General features: G+C 47.0%; 1 protein-coding gene across 1 annotated transcript; it reads left to right on the top strand.

Moving 5' to 3' along the window:
* Positions 1-1,716: 1,716 nt before the first annotated feature.
* On the top strand, positions 1,717-19,229 carry LOC121860113. The gene is made up of 3 exons (XM_042357142.1): positions 1,717-1,736; positions 3,929-4,333; positions 19,015-19,229. The coding sequence occupies exons 2-3, from the start codon at positions 4,180-4,182 to the stop codon at positions 19,182-19,184; spliced, it is 324 nt and encodes a 107-aa protein (XP_042213076.1). The 5' UTR covers positions 1,717-1,736; positions 3,929-4,179; the 3' UTR covers positions 19,185-19,229.
* The last annotated feature ends 8,271 nt before the right edge of the window (positions 19,230-27,500 follow it).

Genomic DNA, 27,500 nt, shown 5'->3' with positions numbered 1-27,500 from the left:
GCACCGTAACAGAGGAGTGTTGGGTGACGCACCGTAACAGAGGGAGTGTTGGGTGACGCACCGTAACAGAGGGAGGTTGGGTGACGCACCGTAACAGAGGAGTGTTGGGTGACGCACCGTAACAGGGAGTGTTGGGTGACGCACCGTAACAGAGGAGTTAGGTGACGCACCGTAACAGGGTGTTGGGTGACGCACCGTAACAGAGGGAGTGTTGGGTGACGCACCGTAACAGGGAGTGTTGGGCACGCCCGTAACAGAGGGAGTGTTGGGTGACGCACCGTAACAGAGGAATGTTGGGTGACGCACCGTAACAGAGGGATGTTGGGTGACGCACCGTAACAGAGGGAGGTAGTGACGCACCGTAACAGAGGGAGTGTTGGGTGACGCACCGTAACAGAGGAGTGTTGGTGACGCATCGTAACAGAGGAGTGTTAGGTGACGCAACGTAACAGAGGGAAGGGTTGGGTGACGCACCGTAACAGAGGGAGTGCTGGCTAACGGTAACAGAGGAGTGCTGGGTGACGCACAGTAACAGAGGAGTGTTGGGTGACGCACCGTAACAGAGGAGTGTTGGGTGACGCACCGTAACAGAGGGAGTTGGGTGACGCACCGTAACAGAGGGTGTTGGGTGATACCTAACAGAGGGAGTGTTGGGACGCACCGTAACAGAGGAGTGTTGGGTGACTCACTGTAACAGGGGGAGTGTTGGGTGACGCACCGTAACAGAGGGAGTGTTGGGTGACGCATAGTCTCTCACCAAAACACTCCCCAATGCATACGAATACTGTTCCACCATCACCACACCCACCTATCTCCGCCCACCTCGACAGTATACCAATTCAACGCCCACCCCAACATACCACCCACCACCACACCCACGAACTGATCGCTGTAAGAACAGCCCAGTCCCAACCATTGTAAAATTATCAATAATTTGTAATCAACCAGGTGTTCACTGAAATACCTGCATTCTTTTGCACCTGGTTACCTCATCGCCCAAACCCCATGTTACTTTGTATATTAAAATCAGGACCTATTCCAATTGTAACTGTTATATTTCATCCCCGGCTGCTGTTTTCAATAAACTAGTTATATAATTATTATTATTATTATTATTATTATTATTATTATTATTGTTATTATTATTATTATTATTGTTATTAGTAGTGTAGTAGTAGTAGTAGTAGTAGTGCCCCAATGGGAAGTGGACAAGAAGTTAATAAGATCCGGGGTCCATTACAACAGATCAGCACACGCCAAAATGACATGTTGCAGCAACTATTGCTGCAGGGTCAGAAGTGGCAAAAAAGTAGCTGGTAAGCGCAGGAGGTGGGCGCCTCAACTGGTTAACTACGTTACCGATAGCAAAGTTTCAGCCTTAACAAACAAGAATTTACAGATGCCATTGCCTAAGGTACGGTTGGCCAGTGGATGGTTTACTTCTCCAATGGCCTCGCGATGGCGATCACGCCATGTCTATAAGAAGGGCCTATGGCATGAGTGGTTCACTACCTGCTGGTTCACCAGGTGGTTCACCCGGTGGTTCACTCCTGGTGTCACTACTCAGGTTCACTCCTGGTGGTTCACCAGGTTCCTCACCAGGTTAAGGTTCAGTACCAGTGGTTCACTACCTGCTGGTTCACTACCAGGTGGTTCACTACCAATAAGGTTAAGGTAGTGGCGTTGGCAGCGCAGCAGCAAGCCTTCAGTTGGTAACTGGACTCGGTGAAGGTTGGGTGACGCCTGTGTTGGAGGCCGTGTGGAGGGCCGCGGTGGACCGTTTGTGGTGAAGGAGAGAGGATGGAGGGCGGAGGAAGAGATATGGAGGCGCGAGGAGAGGCGGAGGAGGCGAGGAGAGAGTGGATGGAGGCGAGGAGTGATGGAGGGCCAGGAAGAGTGATGGAGTGCTGAGTGAGAGAGTGATGGAGGCGAGAGAGAGATGGAAGGCGAGGAGAGAGGAGTTGATGGGCGAGAGAGTGATGGAGGCGGAGAGAGACTAGTGCGTTTACAGGGGCTCGTTTACTGGGGCTCGTCCCACAAACTACATTGAGATTTATTTTAATATTGTTTTAATTTGATTCCATAGTATGTTTACTATTGTGAGTTTCCTTCTGTTGAATGTAAACAAACACAACTCTGCCACACTGCAACGATAACGTGGATAAGATAAATCTTGATAAAATCACGGAAGAAACATAACAAATCTTTATTCAAGATTACCTCTGATATATATATATATATATATATATATATATATATATATATATATATATATATATATATGTGTGTGTGTGTGTGTGTGTGGGACTCACCGAGTTCGATCCTCGGGCAGGTGAAACTATGGGCAAGTTTCCTTACGCCATTTGCCTCTGTCTACCCAGTAGCAATTTGGGATCTGGATGTTAATCAATTTGCGGATCGTATTCCGGGGTAATGGTTAGCCAGTGCAGTTGGCGAGTTGTCCGGTTTTCTCGGACTATTCCTTGACACTGGGTCATGCAGCTCGTTAACTCAGGGTGTGGTGTTGGCGACAGCTTCTACACCTTAAACAAATACACGCCGAGGTGGACCTTGGGCTGGCCACCGTCGTTACACGAGGGGCAACCGTTGTTTATTATTATGTACAGTATGTGTGTGTGTGGTACGCATATGTGTGTGTGTGTGTGGTACGCATATGTGTGTGTGTGTGTGTGTGTGTACTTCACATATGAATGAGAGGCCGGGGCGAGGCCGTGAGACCGTTGCCAGAGGTCGCCATACACGTCGCCTACACACATGGCAACAGTTTTGACAGTGTGACATATTTAGAGTCAAACCAAGTATAGATAATATAACAAGCGTGTGAAGGAGTTAATAAGGAACAGGTAGAGATAATGTAATGTTCCAAAAGTTATTTAATTAGCGTTTGTATATGGATTTGTAATGGTGGAATTGTCATGTAGGTAAGACGCTTACTGTTGTCATTTTGTTATTTTCCATCGTTGTTGTTAAGTAAATATGTAATGTTTTTGTTTAACTGTTTATTCGTTAACATTTAATACCAGAAGCGCATAATGTAAAACATTATTTTATCCAGTAGTGAACAGCGTGCCGTCAGCCGCGAGGTTAGTAATTATGTTTGAGTGGCGGAAGATAAAGATTGGCTCCACAGTATTTGGTGAATCACTGACATGTTTCTTATCATCCTGGCTGATGTGTGTGTGGGGGCTGATGTGTGTGTGTGGGGCTGATGTGTGTGTGTGTGGGGCTGATGTGTGTGTGTGGGGATTGATGTGTGTGTGTGGGGCTGATGTGTGTGTGGGGATTGATGTGTGTGTGTGGGGCTGATGTGTGTGTGGGCGGGCTGATGTGTGTGTGTGTGTGGCTGTCTTTGGAGAGGATTATAACAGCGGCTGTCAGTGGTGAAGTGTTGTGGGGCGTCTGTCAGTGGTGAAGTGCTGTGAGGCGGCTGTCGGTGGTGGTGAAGTGCTGTGAGGCGGCTGTCGGTGGTGAAGTGCGGCTGTCGGTGGTGAAGTGCTGTGAGCTGTTGGTGAAGTGCTGTGAGGCGTCTGTCGGTGAAGTGTTGTGGGGCGGCTGTCAGTGGTGAAGGTTGGGCCGTCAGTGGTGAAGTGCCGTGTGTGCAGTGTTGAGGCGGGCTGTCGGTGGTGGAGTGTTGCGAGGCGGCTGTCAGTGGTGGAGTGTTGCGAGGCGGCTGTCGGTGGTGTAGTGTTGAGGCGGCTGTCAGTGGTGGAGTGTTGCGAGGCGGCTGTAGGTGGTGAAGTATTGTGAGGCGGCTGTCAGTGATGAACTAATAATAAGTGTTATAAAATAAATACTGTAAGTGCATTAACAGAGACGGAAACTTGTCGTAATGGAGAGCAGTTGGATATAATGATGTCTTACCTTCAGAAACTCTTAAAGAAAACTCATTTACATATTTAACTCGTAGGAATTAAATGTTAAAGTGTCAAGACTAATTAAATTAAAAGATATTAAGACAACAAAACTCTATGCATTGGAAGCAAACAACTTGATTAGCGCTCTGCCTCTACAAACACCAACTGTCACCGTCAAGAGTGTCTCTCACATGTTGAAATGTTCACGTCCCCCGCCCGTGCCTACCGCAGGATGTGAGCCTCGCTGGCGTGTCTGCCCGACCACACAGACATTAAACACCTGGGCAATTTACCCCTCGTGACCATGAAGATGCGGGTGTGTAGCATGGGCGTGGAGAGCGGCGTGAGTGTGGAGAACGTGGAGGACGGCGCTCTGGGGAGCCCTGGGGTGACAGAAGCCTCCAAGGTACGCTTCTCCGTACCCTCTATGGAGTTCGTCTGGGAGACAGACGCTGATGGTAAGTTGTCCTCAGGGAAACACCCCTGTGTCTCCTCCCCTTGTCGGATTTATTAGGACATAGTCCCCCTTCCTCTACAACACCCACATACAAGAGTATCTGGGAGGACCCTTCACTTCTATCTGAAAATTCCATCTCTCAGAACTTTGTTTATACCCTGGACTAGTGCTGTGTGTAACCCCCCGCTACACACTGTTTCTCCTGTAATATACAGTAATTATAACCTCTAACAGTTTAAATCATTCTGCTTCATCAGTGTAAGACACTTCGGGGCACCTCTCGCTGCCTTGTGTATTTGGTAAAAGAAAAAATAAATGTTTGGATAACATGCACAAAATGTTAAAGCATCGTCCTTAAAATGTTAAGCCATTATCCTCAAAGTGTTAAACCATCGAATCCAGGAAAAAAGTCACAAGAAAAAAGTCACAAGAAAAAAGTCACCAGAAAAAAAGGCACGGAAAAAACCTAACCTAACCTAACTTAACCTACTGCAATGCCATCATATATATATTGTGTTGTCAATGTGTACAAGTCATGTGATTTCTTTCCTGTGAGTTTATTTCCGTTCACCAAACCATCGTCCTCAAAATGTTAAACCATCGTCCTTAAAATGTCGAAGTCTTTAACATGCTAGGGGAACATGTGAGCACGGGGATCGAGGAGACTGCAGTGGGAGCGGGTAAACAAAATGAAAAGTTACAGAGAAATAGTGCAATGATGACAAAACTAAATTAGGCTGGGAGTTAAAACCTAAGCGCGTCAAAGAGAGGACTCAGAACACGACTAACTTAAATGTCTACTACGCAAACAGTAGAAATGTGAGCAACAAAATGAATGAAATCAGAGACGTAGACTGAGAGGCGATATGATAGAGGTGTATAAATGGAAGTCGGGGCTTAACAAAGGTGATATAATAAAGGTACTCAAACTATCCAATCAGGAGCGAACTCGTAACAATGGTTTTAAATTAGACATTTAGGATTTAGGCGCGAGATAGGTAAACACTGGTTGGAAATAGAGTAGTGGACGAGTGGAACAAGTTACCCAACATCATCATTAACTCGAATACGCTGAATAGCTTCAAACATAGGTTGGGTGGATATGTGAGCACTAGGGGTTGGGTGTAATTGGGACTGTCCAGTATAGGCCAATAGTCCCGCTGCAGTTTCCTCCATTATTATATTCCTATGTAGAAGTAATTGTGAGTTTATTTCACTTTATAAACTAAGTAACAATAGTGAGTTTGTATATAACAATTTTATCTATTATTGAATGTAATATTTACCACTTAATTGTATTTCATCAAGAATTAAACTTACTCAAAACTTCATTGGCTAGCACCCAGTGTTGGGAGAGGGAGAGTTAAGAGAGGGTTGGAGAGGGAGAGTGTTAAGAGAGGGTTGGAGAGGGAGAGTGTTGGAGTTGGCCGTAAGGAAGAGATGTGGGTTGAGGTCTCCTAAGCAAGACAGAGGTGACCAAGGTGGACAGAGGTGACAAAGGTGGACAGAGGTGACCAAGGTGGACTGGAAGAACGTAGAAATCGCTATTATTATCTTTACTTGGTAATGTAGTATTGAATCTTTGTGTTAGGAAGGGTCTTTATGTATTAGGGAGAGTCTTTATGATTTGAGGAGGGTCTTTATGAATTGGGGGTCTTTATGATATGGGGGATCTTTATGGGGACTTTTATAATGATATGGGGATCTTTATTTATGACATGGGGGATCTTTATGATATGGGGGTCTTTATGATATGGGGATCTTTATGATATGGGGGATCTTATGATATGGGGATCTTTATGATATGGGGGATCTTTATGATATGGGGATCTTTATGATATGGGGGATCTTTATGATATTGGGGATCTTTATGATGATATGGGGGATCTTTTATGATATGGGGGATCTTATGAATGGGGGGATTATGATATTGGGGATCTTTATGATATGGGGATCTTTATGACTTATATGGGGATCTTATGATATGGGGGGATCTTTATGATATGGGGGATATCTTTTATGATATGGGGATCTTTATGATGGGGATCTATGATATGGGGGGATCTTTAGATCTTTATGATATGTCTTTATGATATGGGGATCTTTATGATATGGGGGTCGATATGGGGATCTTATGATATGGGGGTCTTTATGATATGGGGATCTTATGATAGGGGATATGGGGTCTTATGATATGGGGGATCTTTATGATATGGGGGTCTTTATGATATGATGGGGATCTTTGATATGGGGATGATGGGGGGTCGTTATGATATGGGGGTCTTTTAGATATGGGGGGATATGATGGGGGATCTTTATGATATGGGGGGTCTTTATGATATGGGGGTCTTATGATATGGGGGTCTTTATGATATGGGGGATTTTATGATATGGGATCTTATGATATGGGGATCTTTATGATATGGGGGGTCTTTATGATATGGGGTCTTTATGGGGGCTTTATGATATGGGGGATATGGGGGGTCTTATGATTGGGGAGGGTCTTTATATGGGGGATCTTTATGTGTTGGGGAGGGTCTTTATGTATTGTGAGGTCTTATGTGTTGGGGTTTTATGTATGGGGTTGTTGGGATATGTGGGGTGAGGCACCAGGGTGTGGGGGTGAGGCACCAGCGTGGGAGGGGGAGGCAAGCTGTGTGGGGTGAGTGGCACCAGCTGGGGTGAGGCACCAGCTGGGGGATGAGCACCAGCTGGGGTGAGGCACCAGCTGTGTGGGCCCACCTTACAAACGGTGTACCTGGCCTTGGCAGGGAGGTTGTGGGGGAGGGGATGTGTGGGAGAGGGAGGTGTTGTGGAGGAGGTAGGTGTTGGGGAGAGGGAGGTGTTGGGGGAGGGAGTGTGTTGGGGGAGGGAGGTGTTGTGGGGGAGGGATTGTTGTGGGGAGGGAGGTTGTGGGAGGTGAGGTTGTGGGGGAGGTGAGGGGAGGGGAGGTGTTGGGGGAGGGAGGTGCTGTGGGGGAGTGGGGGAGGTGAGGAGGGGTGGGGAGGGAGGTGTGGGGGAGGGAGGCAAGGGGGGGGGTGGTGGTGGGAGGCAGGAGGTGGGGGGGGGGGGGGAGGTGCTGTTGGTGGGGGAGGTGGTTGGGGGAGGGGGTGGTGTGTGTTGGGGGAGGGAGGTGGGGGGGGGAGGTGGGGGGAGGGACAAGTCAGGGGAGGGAGGTGGCTGGGGGAGGATGTGGGGGGAGGAGGCTGTGGAGGAGTGGGGAGTGGGGGAGGGAGGTGTGGTGGGGGAGGGAGGTGTTGCTGGGTAGAGGGAGGTGTTGGGGAGGAGGGAGGGGAGGGAGGCTGGGGAGGATTGTGTGGGAGGGATGTGTTGTGGGGAGGGTGCTGTTGGGGAGGAGTGTGAGGGGGAGGAGGGAGGTGTTGTTGGGGGGGAGGGGATGTGTTGTTGTGGGGGAGGGGATGTGTTGTGGGGAGGGAGGTTGTTGTTGGGGGAGGGAGGTGTTGTGGGGAAGGAGGCTGTTGGGGGAGGGAGGCTGTGGGGGAGGGAGGTGTTGGGGAGGGGGTGTTGTGGGGGGAGGGATGTGCAGGGGGTGTGGGGGTTGGGATGTGTTGGGGGTTGGGAGGTGTGGGGGGAGGGAGGTGTTGTGGGGGGGGAGGGGGAGGGAGGGATGTGTTGGGGGAGGGAGGCTGTTGTCGGGGAGGAGGCTGTTGTGGGGGAGGGATGTGTTGGAGGTGGGGAGGGAGGTGTTGGGGGAGGGGGGTGTTGTGGGGGAGGGATGTGTTGGGGGGAGGGGGGGGTGTTGGGGTTGGGATGTGGTTGTGGGGAGGGAGTGTTGTGGGGAGGGAGGTGTTGGGGGGTTGTGGGGGGGGAGGGGAGGTGTTGTGGAGGGGAGGGATGTGTGGGAGGGGTGGGGGAGGGAGGTGTCAGGGGGAGGGAGGTGTTGGGGGGGAGGTGTTGTGGGGGGAGGGATGGTGGGGGGTGTTGGGTGAGGGAGGTGTTGTGGGGGAGGGAGGTGTTTTGGGGGAGGGAGGGATGTGTGGGAGGTGTCAGGGGGAGGGAGGTGTTTGGAGGAGGGGGTGGGGAGGGGGTGTTGGGGAGGGATGTGTGGGGGAGGGAGGCTGCTGTGGGGGAGGAGGTGTGGGGAGGAGGTGGGGGAGGGGAGGGGGTGCTGGGGGAGGGGGTGGTGGGAGGAGGGAGGAGGGAGGTGTTGCCAGGGGAGGGGATGTGGTGTTGGGGGGAGGTGGTGTGGGGAGGGGATGTGTCAGGGGGAGGGGGGTTGTGGAGGAGGGATGTGTTTTGGGGGAGGGATGTGGGGGAGGGGGTTGTTGTGGGGGAGGGGTTGTTTGTGGGGGAGGGAGGTGTGGGGGAGGGAGGTGGTGGGGAGGGGGGTGTTGTGGGGAGGGAGGTGTTGATGGAGGTGGGAGGGGGGGTGTTGTGGGGAGGGATATGTTTGGGGGATGGAGGTGTTGTGGGGGAGGGAGGTCTTGGGGGGGAGGGAGGTGTTGTGGGGAAAGGAGGAGTTGTGGGGGAGACGGCGGTGTTGTGGGGGAGACGGAGGTGTTGTAGGGGAGGACATTTTTGTTTTTAATTTTGCCGATGACACCATTTAGTTTATTGTGCACATTATATTCACCCTGTGAGCGGTAGCACAAAAGGGATAACAGAATATAGGCCACAAAAGGTGTTAATCAAACCCCAGTGATTTTGATATTATGGCAATGAATATTACAGAGTATTTCCTGTACCTTGTTTGTTTACATCGGTACATAGAATTTTGATTAGGTACTAGACGGGAATTATGGATACAGCCTTAGTATATCAGCTATCTTGTCATCAGATATAAAGTGCTGTGCCATTGATTACACGCTGCACTTGGATCTATCCCTGTAAGGGTGCGTCTTCACTTGAGCATTTTAGCCGGAACGAACCAAACGAGCAGATAACGCACGAAGGAACCGAACGAGCAGTTTGAGTGCAAGTTCTCTGTATTCTGTGTGTTCGACGGTGCTCGTCTTATTCCCACCGTTTTCCTCAGTTGAACCATGGCTCTCACAATGGCAACAGGTGCGTTCTTCATTATTTACTCCTTAGCTAAAAGGAAGAAGAAATCCAGGAGAGTGTGATTAAGACGACTATTTTCTGGACGGAAAATATATCCCTTTTGAGTGAAATGGATCATGGCCATTTGAAAAACTTTACTCGAATGACACCCTTTTCCCTCCTGAAGCTGGCAAGCAAGCTCCCCATTTTCTTCTTCCCTTCTCCTGGGGAACATTCCATAATTTGTACAATGCTCACCCAACAATCATGCTTCCTAACTTTATTGTAGTACATGCCATGTTGGGGATTCCACAGCTCAAGATACTTCTCATATTCATCCAGTAAGGTTAAACATTTCTCCCTGTCCCACTCCACAACACACAGAATAACGGGAACAGCCCGAACACCCGTCCTGACAGCGCACCAACGAGCAACTCAATCCCTTTGAGAAATTGAGCACCACCATCTACGACAAGCGACGGAAAACGTTTAGCGCTCTCATTGTACAGTCTCGTTCAAGATTCTTCGAACACTGCTGGAGACAGCTGACAACTCAAGGCCGTTTTCTTTACTATAGTACGTAGTAAAAATTATGAATAAATGTAAAAGTGATCGGTTACTTAGTTCCCCGTTACTTAGTTTAATTGTTGGGCTTCGTTGTTTCGTACTACATTATACTACGTACTCTAGTAAACAAACGGCATTGAGTTGCCAGCTGTCTCCAGCAGTGTTCGAAGAATCTTGAACGAGACTGTACGTGCGTTTCGCTGGCCCCACAAACACACTCGTAACTCGACACACTAAACATAACATGGCAACATTCTTTTGTGTTTATCTGCGTAACATAAGTAATGTTTATGCTGGGTGGTAAACACAAGTCTTGTCAGACCAGTAAGTGTTTAGAAAGTTTGTCGGGGACTTAAAGTTGATGACCTGAGCGATTGTCTGCCATTATGAAGGAGTGTAATGGTGCTGTTGTGGGTGACTTGGTTAGGTTAGGTTAAGTTAAATTATGTTAGGGTCAAGTTAGGATAGATGAGGTTAAGTTAGGTTAGGGTGAACTTCATTCGGTTAAGTTTCTATACTTCAGGTTAAGTTATGGTAGGTTAGATTAGTGTTAACTTTGATTAGGGTAAGTTAAGTTATCGTCAGGATTGGTTAGAACAGGTTAGGTTAAGTTAAGTTAGATTAGGCCATTTTAGGGTAGCGTTATATTAGATTAATATAGATAATGTTAAGTTAGGCTACTTTAGATTACAGTAGACTAGGGTACATTATGTTATGGTAAGTTAGGTAAACATTAGTGAGATTACTCCTCTGGTCAGTCAGGTTGGGAATATGTCTAGTGGCCTCGCCAGATCTAATCTGACCCAACCCAACCCATCACTAACTTAAACCAACCTACCGCTAATCTAACCTGACCAAACATAATCTAACCTAACCTAGCCCAACCAAACCAATCGCTAACCTAACCTAACGTTAACCTAATCTGACGGTGATTTAACTTACCCTATCAATATTACCAATTAGTCATATCATCTGGCACTCCTCCTCCTTCCCTTTTTCAACTCTTCCACCTCCTACTCCTTCACTTCCTCTCTCTCTTCCTCTACTTCCTCCTCCTCAACTTCTCCCCTGTTCCTCACCTCCTCCCCTGTGCCTCACCTCCTCCTCCTCCCCCGACCCTTCTCACTCCACAAATGACGGAAGTCCCCAGGTCGCCCCGTAATACTCCGTCACAGTCGTCATTATGGAGAAAGTAGTTGAGTCTTTTCTGATGATGACCATTAGCTCCTTCACCTCCCACTGATGACGTCACAGCGCTCTCTCCCTCCCTGTAGAGTGTAAAGGTGACGTGTGTGTGTGTTAATGACTTCTGTGTGTTGGTGTTGACGTGTGTGTTGGTGTTGACGTGTGACTGCCGGAAATCTTTAGTCACAACTCTGCGCATTATCAGCACAGATAATATGGTTGTTTGTGCACTGGGATTTAGGCAGCCGTGCAATCCGGTCCTGTCTCTGCGGCTAAGCAGCCCTTTCGAGGAGCCACTCTGCTCACCCCACACAGGGAGGCGGCTAGAAAAGGTGCCCTAAAAACAGCCTGCCTAAAGAACCAACGTGACTGGGGAACCACACCCAGTAAGGTCATCCTTATGCGGTCGAAAACACAATCATAATCACAGATCAAAACAAAACAAACTATGCAACCTCTTATGGTCGCTGCATGGAATGTCAGGAGCCTTCTGGAGATTAGCACAAATGAACGTCCTGAAAGAAGAACCGCCCTTGTGGCAAAAGACCTGGCTAGGTATAACATCGACAAAGCATCCATTAGTGAGTCACGGCTTCCACACGAGGGTCGACTCACAGAACAGGGGTGTGGCTATACCTTCTTCTGGAAGCCTGCTGCGGAGAGAAACCGCATTTATGGAGTTGGCTTTGCCATCCGCCAATGCATCCTACACAGGCTAACTGAAACGCCTGTTGGGTCAATGAACGCCTCATGACGTTCCGAGTCCCACCGAATCACTCTCGTCATGCCCTTTTCATCGGTGCATATGCCACTCGATGCAGAGGATGACACCAAGGAGGCCTTTTATGCCGACCTCAACAGAGTGCTAACCTCTATCCCCAGAGAAGATAAGGTTGTGCTCCTTGGTGACTTCAATGCCAGAGTTGGCAGAGATGCTGACATTTGGCAGGGAACCATAGGGAGAAATGGACGAGGCAAGTGTAATGTCAACGGCCTACTCATCCTCAGCAAGTGTGCTGCACACAACCTCACTATCACCAATACCTTGCTTAGGCAGGCCGACAAGTTCAGTGGTTCGTGGCAACACCCACGATCCAAACACTGGCATCTCATTGACTACATCATTGTCAGAGAAAGAGATCGCCGAGATGTCCTCATCACCCGAACCATGCATGGCTCAGACCACTGCAACACTGATCATCAGCTCGTCAGAGCCAAGCTCTCACTTCACGTCGCCCCTAAAAGACGAAAGCAGCAAGCGTTCAGAAGAGGTTTTAACACAAAGTGTCTCGAGGATCCAGAGGTAGCACATGCTTTTAGAGAGCAGCTCGAACATGGGTTGATAAATAACCTGACAACAAACAACCCAAATCCCAGTGCAGAATGGGATATTCTTGAAACTTTCATGACAAAAACCTGCAGAGGGACCCTCGGCCAATCACTTATGGCGCAGAACCCCCTCCAGTCCTCCAATGGTAACTCCCTAATTAAAGACAAAGAAGGCATCCTTCAGTGCTGCAAAGAGCACTACCATTCACTGCTCAACCAAAACACCGATGTGGATGTACTGTCTACCCAGCAGGTCTCTCAGCATCCAGAGTTGACCCACCTCAGCTATCATCCATCCCTGGATGAGGTAGCTGCTATCACCAAACAGATGAAAATAACAATGCCTCAGGGCCTGATTGAATCCCAGACGGTGTACAAAGCAGGAGGACCTCTGCTTACCAGCCTTCTCCACTCTCTCCTGGAAAATATATGAGAAAAGGAGGAAATCCCCCAAGCTTTTAAAGATGCCTCCATTGTCAATATTCATAAGAACAAGGGAGACCGGTCAGCCTGTGGTAACTACCGCGGGATCCTGCTGCTCTCCGTAGGTGGCAAGATTATTGCCTGAGTTCTCCAAAACAGACTTCTTCCTGAGGTGGAAAACTTCCCCCCAGATTCTTGATGTGGCTTTAAACCATCATGTAGCACTACTGACATGATCTTTGCTGCCCTCCAGATTCAGGGAAAGTGCAGAGAACAGCGTCGTGACCTGTACATGGCCTTCATCGACCTAACTAAGGCCTTCGACTCGGTCAAAAGGGAAGCCCTCTGGCGAACCCTCAGCCATTTTGGTTGCCCAGCAAAATTCATTGCCATTGTGAGGCAACTCCACGATCAGGGCTCCAACTTTTGGGGAAAAGGTTCCTAGATCGGGAATTTTGAGTGGATTTAGGGAAAATCTATGGAAATGACAATTTGGGGGGAAATTGCTGGAAATATGATTATTATGAAAGGACCTATGGTTATTATTCCAAAGACTACAATTCCATTAAGTTTAACAGGAATTATATACTTAATACAAAAGAAAGTATTTTTCATAATAAAGGTTTAAGACTTCATTTGAGCCATTTTTCTAAAACAATACAGTTCTCCATTACAAGTAATTTACTGCCTGCTAGTGCGTGTATCAGAGAGAGAGAGAGAGAGAGAGAGAGAGAGAGTTTTTATGCATAAAGGTTTATACAAAAAAAAACTTATATAATGCATAATAATAATAATTAAATTAAGAATTTTTTTAGGGAAATATTATTAATTCTCGGGAAATTTTAGCGTTAGTTTAGGGGAATTCAAAGTTTTGCTTTGTGGGAGCCCCGTCCACGATGGCATGAACGATAGTGTCCCGCGCAATGCCACCCAATCTGAGTTCTTCTCCATCCAAACAGGGGTAAAACAAGGTTATGTATTGGCACTAACTCTCTTTTCCATTTTCTTGGCTGCCTTCCTTACTCTTGCGAGTGCCAATTTAGCCAGCGGGGTGGACATCGAGTACTGGATGAAGGGTCTTTTCAACATAAGACGACTCCAGGCTGGACCAAAGGTGTTGGCAGCTTCCATTACTGAACTTCAGTATGCAGACGACCTCACCCTTGTTGCTCACGCTGAACGCGACCTACAGGAGATCCTGAACACCTACGCAGATTTTATTTTTTATTTTTTTTTACGGGGATTAGCCCACCCGGTCACAGGTCACTGACCCACATCGGGGCTTGGGAGGCGAAAATGTAATAATAATAATAATAGTAAATAAAATTTATAATAAAAAAATAAAAATAAAATAATATCAATAATAATAAAAACAACACTAATAATAATAATAATAATAATAATAATAATAATAATAATAAACCATAAAGAAATAAAAAAAGATCAATAGCGAGAACGGTATATGTATCTTGTGCTGTCAAAGTAAGAAAAACATTTGAGACCCTGCAATTGTGTGTAAATGTGGCAGAAAGTCAGATCAGCAACCTGGGACTTGGTCACAATTTTCGTGATGACATATGGCAGCAGGGTCTACCATTAGACAATACATTATTCTTCTAATATCTTCTCAGGTGGTAGTGCCTCCCTGTTTGGTAGCTGCACACTTCGGCCTTGAGGTGAATGTATGTAAGACTCAGATTTTCTTTCACCCTGCCTCTGATTCAGCTACACATCCACCATCTTAATGGTACTACCCTCACTAATGTTACCCACTTTCAGTATCTCGGCTCCCACCTGTCCACCACGGCTGATATCGATGAAGAGATTTCAACATCGGATCAGATGTACATCTCAAGCCTTTGTCAGACTCAGTACCCGTGTCTTCAGCTGTAGGGAGCTGAAATTACCGACAAAGTTGCACGTACAATATATCGAGCAGTGGTCCTCCCCACCCTGCAAAATGGCAGCGAGACATGGGTCACATACAGGAGGCACCTCAAGGCACTTGAAAACTTTCATCAACGTAGTCTACATTCCATCCTCCGAGTTTGCTGGGAAGACCAGAGGACAAATGACAGATTTCTCCTTGACACCAACTGTAGGAGCATCAAGGCTACCATTATCCATGAACAATTACGCTGGACTGGCCACGTTATCCGCATGGACGACAGTACACTGCCAAAGCAGCTACTTTACTTTCATCTAACGAATAGTAAACGCAACGCTGGCGGGCAACTGAAAAGGTATAAGGATAGTCTTAAGACAAACCTGAAAAAGTGTCAAATTGACCCCCCTCACCTGGGAGACGATCACTCCACACCGTAACGCTTGGAGGAGCACCACACAAGGTGTCAATACTTTCGAGTTAGCCCGACTGCATACCGAGGCAGACAAGCGCCAGAGTCGGGAAAAGAAGCTGCCGCCACCCCTCCCACAGTAGATGTAGCCCTCAACACGTGCAACATCTGTGAACGACCCTGCTGGTCCCGTATCGACCTCTTTAGTCACCTCAGAACTCACCAACGTAGGTGACATCCTTAATAACTCGTATCATTGTACCATAACTCGTCATACTTGATTCGAGTGACAGCAAAGTAGTAGTAGTAGTGTGTTGGTGTTGACGGGTGTGTGTTGGTGTTGACGGGTGTGTGTTGGTGTTGACGGGTGTGTGTTGGTGTTGACGGGTGTGTGTTGGTGTTGACGGCGGTTGGTGTTGACGGTGTGTTGGTGCTGACGGGAGTGTGTTGGTGTTGACGGGTGTGTTGGTGTTGACGGGTGTGTGTTGGTGTTGACGGGTGTGCGTTGGTGTTGACGTGTGTGTGTTGGTGTTAAGAAACATAAGAAACATAAGAAAATAAGGAGTCTGCAATAGGCCGGTTGGCCTGTGCATGGCAGCTCCTGTCGAGAGTTACTACCACTCTCTATCATCCATGAATCTATCTAGCCTCCTTTTGAAACTTTCCAGAGTTCCCGCACTTACTACAAAGTTGCTAAGCTTGTTCCACTCGTCCACCACCCTATTTGTGAACCAGTTTCTTCCTATCTCCCTCCTAAACCTAAACTTATCCAACTTGAATCCGTTGTTCCGAGTCCTATCCTGTTCGGATATTATAAGAACTTTATCTATATCCCCTTTATTGATTCCTTTCACCCACTTAAATACTTCTATCATATCTCCCCGCACTCTTCGTCTTTCTAGGGAATGCAAGTTAAGTTTCTTTAACCTATCCTGATATGGAAGGTTTCTAAGTCCCGGAATCATTTCTGTCATTCTTCGCTGCACCGACTCTAGTGAATTTATATCTATTCTATAATAAGGGCACCAGAACTGAACCGCATAATCGAGGTGCGGCCTGACTAGCACAAGATATAGTTGCAATAAGATCTATGCACTCTTGTTACTTAACTTCTAGATATAAAACCCAATACTCTGTTTGCCTTATTTCGAACATTAACGCACTGTTTTCTTGGCCGTAGGTCCGGGCTTACAAGTACCCCTAGGTCGCTTTCACAAGTCGACTTCTCTAGGTTGATGTTGTTAAGGCTGTATACATTATAAGTATTTGTTCTTCCAATATTGAGTACGCTGCACTTGCTGGTGTTGAATTTCATTTGCCATTTTTCAGACCACCCCTGCAGTTTATTTAGATCCTCCTGTAATGCATTTGCATCCTGCCCTGAATTAATTTGCCGCCCTATTTTGGTGTCATCCGCAAACATGCTTATGTCACTGCTGATCCCAGTATCTAGATCGTTTATGTAGATTATGAACAAGAGTGGGCCTAGTACTGACCCCTGGGTAACCCCACTGGTTACACGGCCCCACTCAGATTTAACACCATCTACGCTGACCCTCTGAGTTCTATCGGTGAGCCATGATTTTATCCAATTTAAAACTTCCCCTCGATACCATGAGCCTTAATTTTTCTCAGAAGCCTCTGATGCGGTACTCTGTCAAATGCTTTGCTAAAGTTTAAGTAAATAACATCGTAATTTTCGTCATTATCTACTACCTCGAAGACTTTCATAAAAAATGTCAGCAGATTTGTTAGACAATATTTTCCCTTTGTAAACCCATGTTGAGAGTCGTAGATTAATTTGCTTTTCTCTAGATGTGATCGGATGCTATCTGCTATAATTGATTCAAGAAATTTCCCCACTACTGACGTCAAACTGATCGGCCGGTAATTTGACGCTGATGCTCTGTCTCCCTTTTTGAATATGGGTACTACATTTGCCTGTTTCCACGAGTCTGGCACAACTCCAGTGTCTAATGATTTTGTAAATAAGTTTACCAGGGGTCCGCTAATCTGTTCCCTACACTCTTTCAAGACTCGAGGGAAAATTTCATCCGACCCTGTGTGTTGGTGTTGACGGATGTGTTGGTGTTGACGGGTGTGTTGGTGTTGACGGGTGTGTTGGTGTTGACGGGTGTGTTGGTGTTGAAGGTGTGTTGGTGTTGACGGGTGTGTTGGTGTTGAAGGTGTGTTGGTGTTGACGGATGTGCTGGTGCAGGCTATGACTCCCGGTTCCACGCTTCCACACACCTGGTCGTCCTCTCCACTTTTAGAGGGGCAAGATGACATTCTCCTCTATGTACCAAAACTTATTGAACTTTTTCCTAATACTATATTACTTCCTAAACTTAAGAAGATAAGAATGGAGGAAACTGCAGCGGGTCTAATTTGAAGCTATCCAGCGTATTCGAGTTAATGATAATATTTGGTAGCTTGTTCCACTCGTCCACTACTATTTTTCCAAACCAATGTGTACCTATCTCTCGTCTTAACCTAATTTTGTCTAATTTAAAACCATTGCTCTGAGTTCGTTCCTGGTTGAATAGTTTGAGTACCTTTGTTATATCATCTTTGTTTACCCCCTGACTTCCTTTTTTACACCTTTATCATATCGCCCCTCACTCTACGTCTCTCGAGGGAGTGCAGCTTAAGATGCTTTAACCTGTCTCTGTACTCAAGGTTCCTGTTGCCCCGGATTAGTCTGTATCCATTCTGTAGTACGGTGACCAGAACTGACCTGCGTAATCCAAGTGAGATCTCACAAGATATACGGTAGCTTTAGGATAACCTCGCTAATCTTGTAACTAACACTCCTTTGTATGAACCCAAGTACTTTGTTAGCCTTTTTTCGAGCAAATACGCATTGTTATATTGGTTTAAAATTACTGCTTATCATTACTCCTACGTCTTTCTCACAGTCGGATTCCTCTATAACAACGTTGTTCATCTAATATCTGGTTTCTCTGTTTACATCTCCTAGACTAAGTACTTTACATTTGTCCACATACAGTAAATTTTCATCTGCCATTTTTCAGACCATGCCAAAAGCTTGTTATATCTCCCTGTAGTTTTGCTAAGTCCTCGTCAGATTTAATTACACGTTCTATTTTAGTGTTATCGGCAAATTTACTTGTGCTGCTTTCTACGCCTATATCTATGTCGTTTATGTGTATGTTGGACTCGGAAAACGAAAAGCGACCACAACGCGTTGCGGTTGTTTGGAAAATAATCAGAAACGAGATTTAGCTATAGGTTAGGTTGGGTTAGTTTGGATTAGGTTAGATTAGTTTGGATTGGGTTAGGTTAGTTTGGGTTGGGTTTGGTTAGGTTAGGATAAAATCCAAGACAATAGTGATGGTCAGTACAAAACTGATAATATGTTACACAAATTTATTTGTCAATGGCCCAAGGTTAAAATTGCTTTTAAAGCATTGGAGTTAGATGTAGGATAGATGATTAGTGGTCCCATATTTTTTACCTGACTTAACTTGAATAGTCACGTCGCCCTTTCTAGGACTGCTTTTAGTATCCTGGTGGTCCAGTGGTTAGCGTTCCCAGGTCACAGTCATGGGCTCGTGGGCCGTGGGTTCGAATCTTGGCGGGTTGAGGTGTTGATTGTATGTAGAAGTCCGCGTGTTTATTGGGCTAATGAAATATATATATATATATATATATATATATATATATATATATATATATGTGTTTGAGGATGGTATGTGTGGGTGGTGGCAATGGCTTAAAGGGAGGCCCAAAACATATTCTTCCATTGAGCTTATTCACAGATCGATACACTTTATGTATCAATCATCTCATTACAAAACCTAATCAACTATAATTATATAGGTTGAAGCTCTCATAATTATTATGTTTTGTGTTGCAGGCGGGAAGAAAGTGACGTTCCTGGTGGGTGGTGACGGAGAGCCGGTGGTGGTGGTACTGGGAGGTGCCAAGGAGGACGTTGACACAATACTCGAGGAAAGAGCCAGGCGCCAGGCAGACCTTGAGGCCGACCTCCTCAAGTATGTTAAACACATCTGTTGTGTAGTGTGAAAGGAAGGTGGCTGGAGTAGTAGTAGTACTGGTAGTGGTGGTTGTAGTAGCAGATATTGACTATGAGGCTACTGTCACTGAATGCCGCATAGATCTGCAGCTCAACTAATTTAACACAGATAGGATAGCTTCTTATGTATTAGAATATTTAATATTAAGGTAATTAAATGGTGGCGAAGGTGTGGCTATTGGGGGATGCAGGAGGCCACGTTTGCAAAAAAATAAAAATAAAAAGTATTAGTAGTAGTAGTGGTGGGCCAGCGCAGCGTGGGTGTGGTGGAGTGTCCTCCCTGATCTAAAGTGTTATTGGTGGGGACATATTCGGAGTGTGGGAGCGGGAATTGCACAGTGTGTCGGTGAATATAAGATGTCACTCTAAGCATTGTCACCCAAGGTTCTTCTCATCCCTTACGGCATTAATCGCAAATATTCCGTGTGTTCACCGGCGATCACCAAGCGATTTGCGAGTATTTGGTGGGACGATTAGTGCAGGTGCCAGTGCCAGTGTCGATAGGCCTACTTTGGCAGGGGTGGCATCGAGAGACTCGCCCCTATGGGGCCAAGTGCTCTACACTTGCGGTCGCCTCCCCCAAGTAACAGACACTTCATGTAGTGACGGCTGACCAAGTGAGTATATATAACTAATAATACATCAGTGTGACCATAGAAATAGTGGTTATTTCTGCTAAAGATATATAAACAAGTGTTAGGTGTGACAATTTCTTGCTCAGTTGCTACCTGACCCATCTTGGAGAAGGTCGTGCCCCCAAATGCTCCGTAGTGATCAAGGAAAATGGCCGCCCTGGATCGTTGTGTCTTTGGGGAAGAGGAGCGTAGTGTGGGGAAAGACGACCTACTGGCCACTCTGTTAAGGCAGCTGGGGCAGTTGAGGAGTGAGCTTGACACTCTAAAGGGGGAAAATGAAGCCCTCAGGACTGAACTCCTAGGCAGGACACCTGCGAAGGAGGAGTGGAGAGTGGTTGTCTCCAAGGGGACTAGGGTCAGACTCAGGAAAGCTGACCAGAGTGTGGAGTGTAGTAACCCCTACCAGGAGCTGGAGGAAGCTGGCGAGGAAGAGAAGTGGCAGGATGGTATGGAGCAAGGAGAGGAAAGGGCAGTTGTACAAACCCTGCCCACAGGTAAGGTCGTGGTAGTTGGGGACAGCCAGGTGAGGTTTTTAGATAGGACGTTTTGTGTAAGGGATAGGAAACGTAGGACTAAGGTGTGTTTTCCTGGGGCTGGGATAGGGCATGTAGCTGAGAGGATAGATAGGGTTTTGTCAGGGGAGGGTACCAAGCCAGTAGTGTGTCTTAGTGTGGGAGGAAACGACATAGGAAAGGTTAGGAGTGAGGAACTTTTCAAGAGGTATAGGGAGGCACTGGGGAAGATTAGAGATATGGGAGGGATCCCGATAGTATGTGGTGTCTTGCCTAGAAGAGGGGTTGGTCGTGAATGACTGTCCAGAGCAATTGCTATAAATTGCCGACTGGAAAAACATTGTGCAAACAATGGTTGTGCATTCATTGATAACTGGCAACGATTCTATGGCAACGACTACCTGTACAGTCGTGACGGAGTACACTTGTCTCGTGCGGGGGTAAAGACGTTGTCTGCATCCCTGGAGCGTGAAATTGTCACTCCAAAGGGGGGGTTTCGCCAGTAGAGAGAGGTCGGGATAAGTGGGAGTCAAAAAACAAGCTCGTCCTGGGAAGCAAAATTGGTTACTCAGGACAAGGGGTAAAACAGGACCAGAGAATGGTAGGTTTAAATGTATACTATACAAACAGTAGGAGCGTTAGAAATAAAATAGACTTGCTGAGACCGGTTGTACAGTATGTACCGAGAATGTAGACGTCATAGCAATCACCGAAACTTGGATGAATCTGGCGAGCAAAAATTTTTCATCAGCGTACAACATAGAAGGGTACAACCTTTTTCACAAGGACAGGGAAGGTAGGAAGGGGGGAGGGGTCGCACTCTTCGTCAAGGATACATTAAAATGTTGTATTAATAATTCAATAAAGGGAGAAATAAGAACCGAGTCTGTATGGCTAGAAATCACGGAAGGAAGAGAAAAACTAATTATGGGAGTGATTTACAGGCCCCCAAGTCTTGGGAAAGAAGCAGCTCAGCCCATATGGCAGGAAATGAGTAGGGCAGCAAAATATAACAACCTGTCCATTATGGGGGACTTCAACTTCAGAAATATTGACTGGGACAACATTGTAGGTGACTATGAATCTGAAGACTTCCTAGACGCAGTACAGGACAATTTTTTGAAACAACTAATTACTGAACCTACTAGAGGTGACAATATATTAGACCTAGTATTAACAAATAAAGAAAATATTTTCAGAGATATCACAGTAGGGGAAGAACTAGGTAACAGTGGTCACAGAGAAATCAGGTTCACCCTTATTATAGAATGGATATCAATTCACTAGAGTCGGTGCAGCGAAGAATGACGAAAATGATTCCGGGACTTAGAAACCTTCCATATCAGGATAGGTTAAAGAAACTTAACTTGCATTCCCTAGAAAGACGAAGAGTGCGGGGAGATATGATAGAAGTATTCAAGTGGGTGAAAGGAATCAATAAAGGTGATATAGATAAAGTTCTTATAATATGCGAGCAGGATAGGACTCTGAACAACGGATTTAAGTTGGATAAGCTTAGGTTTAGGAGGAAGATAGGAAGGAACTGGTTTACAAATAGGGTGGTGGACGAGTGGAACAAGCTTAGCAACTTTGTAGTAGGTGCTGGAACGCTGGAAAGTTTCAAAAGGAGGCTAGATAGATTCATGAATGATAGAGAGTGGTAGTAACTCTCGACAGGAGCTGCCATGCACAGGCCAACCGGCCTATTGCAGACTCCTTATTTTCTTATGTTCTTATGTGTGGATTGTCGCCCATAGGGGGGGTGGCCTACACACCAATGCGTGCACGTATGCCCCTGGACATAGCAGTCCAGCCTGTCACCTCTCCGCCCTTTCCTCATAAGAACTAGTTTTATCTCCTATATGGGACCAAAGCAAATATCGGAGGCGGACGTAACTGTCGCCCAAGGTGCAGAACACTATGCCGGGTAACAGACATTGTTGCGTCTGTGCTAGCCAGAACCAAAATTGCACTATCTGTGATTGTGCGAGAAACATCCGACCATGTGTGGTTTGCAGAAAGGGAAACAATTGTCGGAACCCACATGGTAGGAAGCCGACACAGGAGACCACAGTGGATATCGCCGGGACCCAACCACTCAATGATATCCTAAGTGATAGCAGTGAGTCTACTCAACCTGAAAATGTAGTACTAATAAACGCTGCTCCAATAGTAGCAGATGTCCACGAGTTAATGAGAGACGGCCACCACAGTGAAATGACATTTCGAAGGAAAATGCGGACATATGGGTTAAAGAAACTCACTCAGAAATTGTCAGGTGGTCGCCAGCTAACCTGGTTGAACCACCCAAGTGTGCAGCCACCAAAGAAATGATTCGGGAGATGATTCACCTCATAACTGAGTACACTCAGGACTGCTTCCTTACCCCTTTAGCTCTTCAAATACTGGCAATAATACCACATCTATTCTGTCAGAGGACACACCCAAAGACTAAGCACAAAGAAAATGCGGCAGCAATGAAGAGAAGATTGACAATGTGGCAGAATGGAGCCCTTGATGATCTCTTATGTGAAGCAAGTACACTGCAGGAGAGACTAAAATTTACAGGAGTAGGAAAGCAAAACACCGATGACGTTGCAAGAAAGTTTGGAAACAAAATGCGTGTGGGAAAAGTGTCTTTGGCGGTAAGATCTCTCACAGAGGAATCCTTCGGTGGGGTTCTGCCAATAAACAGAGAGACATTAAAACAACTGAAAGAAAAACATCCCCCTGCAAGTGAAGACGAAGGCATCAGGTTCCAGGGTGACTATATCCCACCAAATGCTGTCCTGTTCGAGAAAATAACAGGAGGGATGATGTGGAAAAAGGCACTGAAGACTTGAGGAGGTGCCAGCCCTTCAGGTCTGGATGCAAACGGTTGAAGAGTCATCCTCAGCACTAACAAGTTTGGCCCCGTAGCAAGTGATCTCTGCACTGCCATTGCCATCCTTGCAAGAAAGCTGGCATCCTCGTGCTGCCAACACCTCCATGCTCTGATGGCCTGCCGCCTCATTCCCCTGGATAAGAATCCAGGATGTAGGCCTATAGGGGTGGGGGGAAGTGCTGAGGCGGATCATCGAAAAATGCATAATGGAGGTGGTAAAGGATGATGTCAGGGCAGCAGCAGGGAACCTGCAAGTTTGTGCTGGCCACCAGGCTGGAGGGGAAGCTGCCATTCACGCCATGATAATGATATTTGAGCAGCGTGATTGTGAGGCCGTTCTCCTGGTGGACGCTTCAAACGCATTCAACATACTTAACCGCAAGGCCGCACTGCACAACATCAAGATCAAGTGTCCAAGCTTTGCAATGCATGTTGAAGACTCCTATAGGATTCCATCAGACCTTTATATAGTATACAACAAGGGGATACCATCATACAGTCAACAGAGGGAACAACGCAGGGGGACCTTGTTGCAATGGCAATGTATGCAATAGGACTATCCGTGCTCCAACACACAATAAAATTTGAAACAACTGAGGTCAAGCAAGTGGCGTACGCTGATGACCTTACAGGAGCAGGAAAAGTGGAGGACATAAAAAAGGGGTGGGACCTGGTAACATCACGAGGCCCACAAATAGGGTACCACCCAAATGCCAGCAAGTCCTTCCTCATTGTGAAGCCAGAACATTATGAACGGGCAGTGGGGGTGTTTGGCGGAAGTGAGGTCAAAATAACAAAGGATGGCCAAAGACACCTAGGCGCAGTAATCGGCATGACGGACATCAAGACCGAGTACGTAACGGGAACGGTGAATGAGTGGGTTAGGGAAATCCAAGCTCTGTCTGAGATTGCTAACACAGCCACATGCGGCTTTTGCGGCATTCACCCATGGAGTCAAGCATCTCTGGAACTACCTGATGTGCACTATCCCTGATATCCGACCCCTCCTCCACCCTCTGGAAGAAGCTATCAGCATCAATTTCATTCCCAAATTAGTGAAACACCCTCACTTAACCCCAGCAGAAAGATCACTCCTTGCATTACCACCGAGACTGGGAGGAATGGGATTGACCAATCCAGAGGAGATTGCTGCCACTGAACATCAAAACTCAGTTAAGCTCACGGCAGCCCTCACAGACCACATAACAGCTCAGAACGCAACAGGGGAGGTGGATACCAGTGAAGTAAACAAGATTCAAAGGTCCATTACGACAGAACGACAGCACGGCCAAAGTGATAAGTTGCAGCAACTGTTGCTGCAAGTACCAGAGAATTTGAAAAAAAAGTAGATACAGCACAGAAGGTGGGCGCCTCGAACTGGTTAACTACGTTACCGATAAGGGCAAATCGTTTCAGTCTCAATAAACAAGAATTTACAGATGCCAATGCTCTAAGGTACGGTAGGCCAGTAGAAGGTTTGTCCTCCCAATGCGTGTTTGGCTCTTCCTATGACGTCAATCACGCTATGGTGTGCAAGAAAGGGGACTTCATATGCATGAGGCATGACGAAGTCAGGGATCTCACAGCAAATATGTTGAAGGAAATGTGCCGTGATATCAGGGTAGAACCAACCCTCCTTCCATTGGACGGTGAGAATTTCCAACATAGGACTTCAAACACATCCAACGAAGCCTGTGTTGACGTCAGCGCTCGAGGATTCTGGACGTGGGGACAGTGAACCTTCTTCGACATCAGGATTTTTGATCCCATGGCCGCATGTCACCGTAACTTAGCTCTTGATGCTGTACACAAGAGGAACAAGAATGACAAGATAAGAGCATACGGGGAGAGAATTCAAAACGTTGATCAAGGCAGCTTCACTCCTCTAGTGTTCACAACCTCTGGTGGGATGGGACCAAGTGCAAGATGCTTCTACGCCAGATTCACTGAGGTGCTATCCGAACAGAAGCAGCAGCCCAGAAGTTAAGTTACAGCCTGGATGAGATGTCAACTGTCCCTCTCTCTCTCTCCTTAGGTTGGCTTTGCTCTGCCTCAGGGGAACGAGAGCATTGGCCCCAAACCCACCAACAGTTGCAGATACTGACTATGAGGCAACAGTCACTGAATGACCCATAGATTTGTTGCTCAACCAACTCAACACAGCTAGGATAGCTACTTATGTATTAGGATATTTAATTTTAAGGTAATAAAATTGTGGCGAAGGTGTGGTATAAGGGGAGGATGGAGGCCATTTTAGAAAAAAAAAAGTAGTAGTGGTAGCTCAAAATGCGGCAAGTGAAGTAGTCACCAACGACTTACATTGGACAGTGAGCGCTTCGTTCAGTAGACTGACCAACAATCAAAGGAAGCCCGTGTGGACTTCAGTGCTCGAATAATCTGGACGAGGGAACAGTAAGCCTTCTGTAATATCAGACTTTTCGATCCCCTGCGCACATGACACTGTAACCTGTTTCTCGAGGCTGTACACGGGAGGAACGAGAATGATAAGAGCAGAGTGTATGCAGAGAGAATCCATAAAGAGAACAAAAGCAGCTTCACTCTTTCGGTGTTCACAACATGGGCGGAATGGAGCTACTGCAAGATGCCCTAATGCCAAACTGGCTGAGGTATTACCACAAGTTATATCATGGGATGGTTGAGGTGATGCTTCTCCTTCAGATCTACTATATTATGCTTCAGGGGAACAAGACTTTAAGCCACCTCAACCAACAAGTCATAGACGTCCCCCTGTGTGTATGGTCACTGTACACCCCCCCTGTGTGTATGGTCACTGCACACCCCCTGTGTATGGTCACTGTACACCCCCTGTGTGTATGGTCACTGTACGACTTCTCTGTGTATGGTCACTGTACACCTCCCTGTGTGTATGGTCACTGTACACCCCTGTGTGTATGGTCACTGTACGACTCTGTGTATGGTCACTGTACACCCCCTTGTGTGTATGGTCACTGCACACCTCCCTCTGTGTATGGTTACTGTACACGCCCTCGTATGGTCACTGCATGACTCTCCTTGTGTGTATGGCCACTGTACAACTCTCCTGTGTATGGTCACTGTATGACTCTCCCTGTGTATGGTCACTGTACGACTCTCCCTGTGTGATGGTCACTGTACACCTCCCCTGTGTGTATAGGTCACTGTACACCTCCCCTGTGTATGGTCACTGTACACCTCCCCCGTGTGTATGGTCACTGTACGACTCCTGTGTGTATGGTCACTGTACACCTCCCCTGTGTGTATGGTCACTGCACACCTCCCCTGTGTGTATGGTTACTGTACACCTCCCCCTGTGTGTGTATGGTCACTGCACACCTCCCCTGTGTGTATGGTCACTGTACACCCCCCTGTGGGTCACTGTACACCTCCCCTGTGTGTATGGTCACTGTACACCCCTGTGTGTATGGTCACTGCACACCTCCCCTGTGTGGTCACTGTACACCTCCCTGTGTGTATGGTCACTGCACACCTCCCCTGTGTGTATGGTCACTGTACACCTCTCCCTGTGTGTGTATGGTCACTGTACAACTCTCCCTGTGTGTATGGTCACTGTACACCTCCCCTGTGTGTATGGTCACACACCTCCCCTGTGTGTGTATGGTCACTGTACAACTCTCCCTGTGTGTGTGTATGGTCACTGTACACCTCCCCCCTGTGTGTATGGTCACTGCACACCTCCCCTGTGTGTATGGTCACTGTACACCTCCTATGTGTATGGGTCACTGTACACCTCTCCCTGTGTATGGTCACTGCACACCTCCCCTGTGTGTATGGTCACTGTACCCCTCCCTGTGTGTATGGTCACTGCACACCTCCCCCCTGTGTGTGGTCACTGTACACCTCCCTGTATGGTCACTGTACACCCCTGTGTGTGTATAGGTCACTGTACACCTCTCCTGTGTGTATGGTCACTGTACACCTCTCCTGTGTGTGGTCACTGCACACCTCCCCTGTGTGTATGGGTCACTGTACACCTCTCCCTGTGTGTATGGTCACTGTACACCTCTCCATGTGTGTACGGTCACTGTACACCTTCCTGTGTGTATGGTCACTGCACACCTCCCCTGTGTGTATGGTCACTGCACACCCCCCTGTGTGTGTATGGTCACTGTACAACTCTCTCCCTGTGTGTATGGTCACTGTACACCTCCCCTGTGTGTATGGTCACTGCACACCTCCCCTGTGGTATGGTCACTGTACACCTCCCCCTAGTGGTCACTGTACACCTCCCCTGTGTGTGGGTCACTGTACACCTCC

This window comes from Homarus americanus, unplaced genomic scaffold, assembly GCF_018991925.1.
Source record: "Homarus americanus isolate GMGI-L3 unplaced genomic scaffold, GMGI_Hamer_2.0 scaffold5831, whole genome shotgun sequence".
Lineage (NCBI taxonomy): Eukaryota > Metazoa > Arthropoda > Malacostraca > Decapoda > Nephropidae > Homarus > Homarus americanus.
Note: the sequence above shows the minus strand (reverse complement) of the source record. Positions and strands in the feature narration are given on the sequence as shown.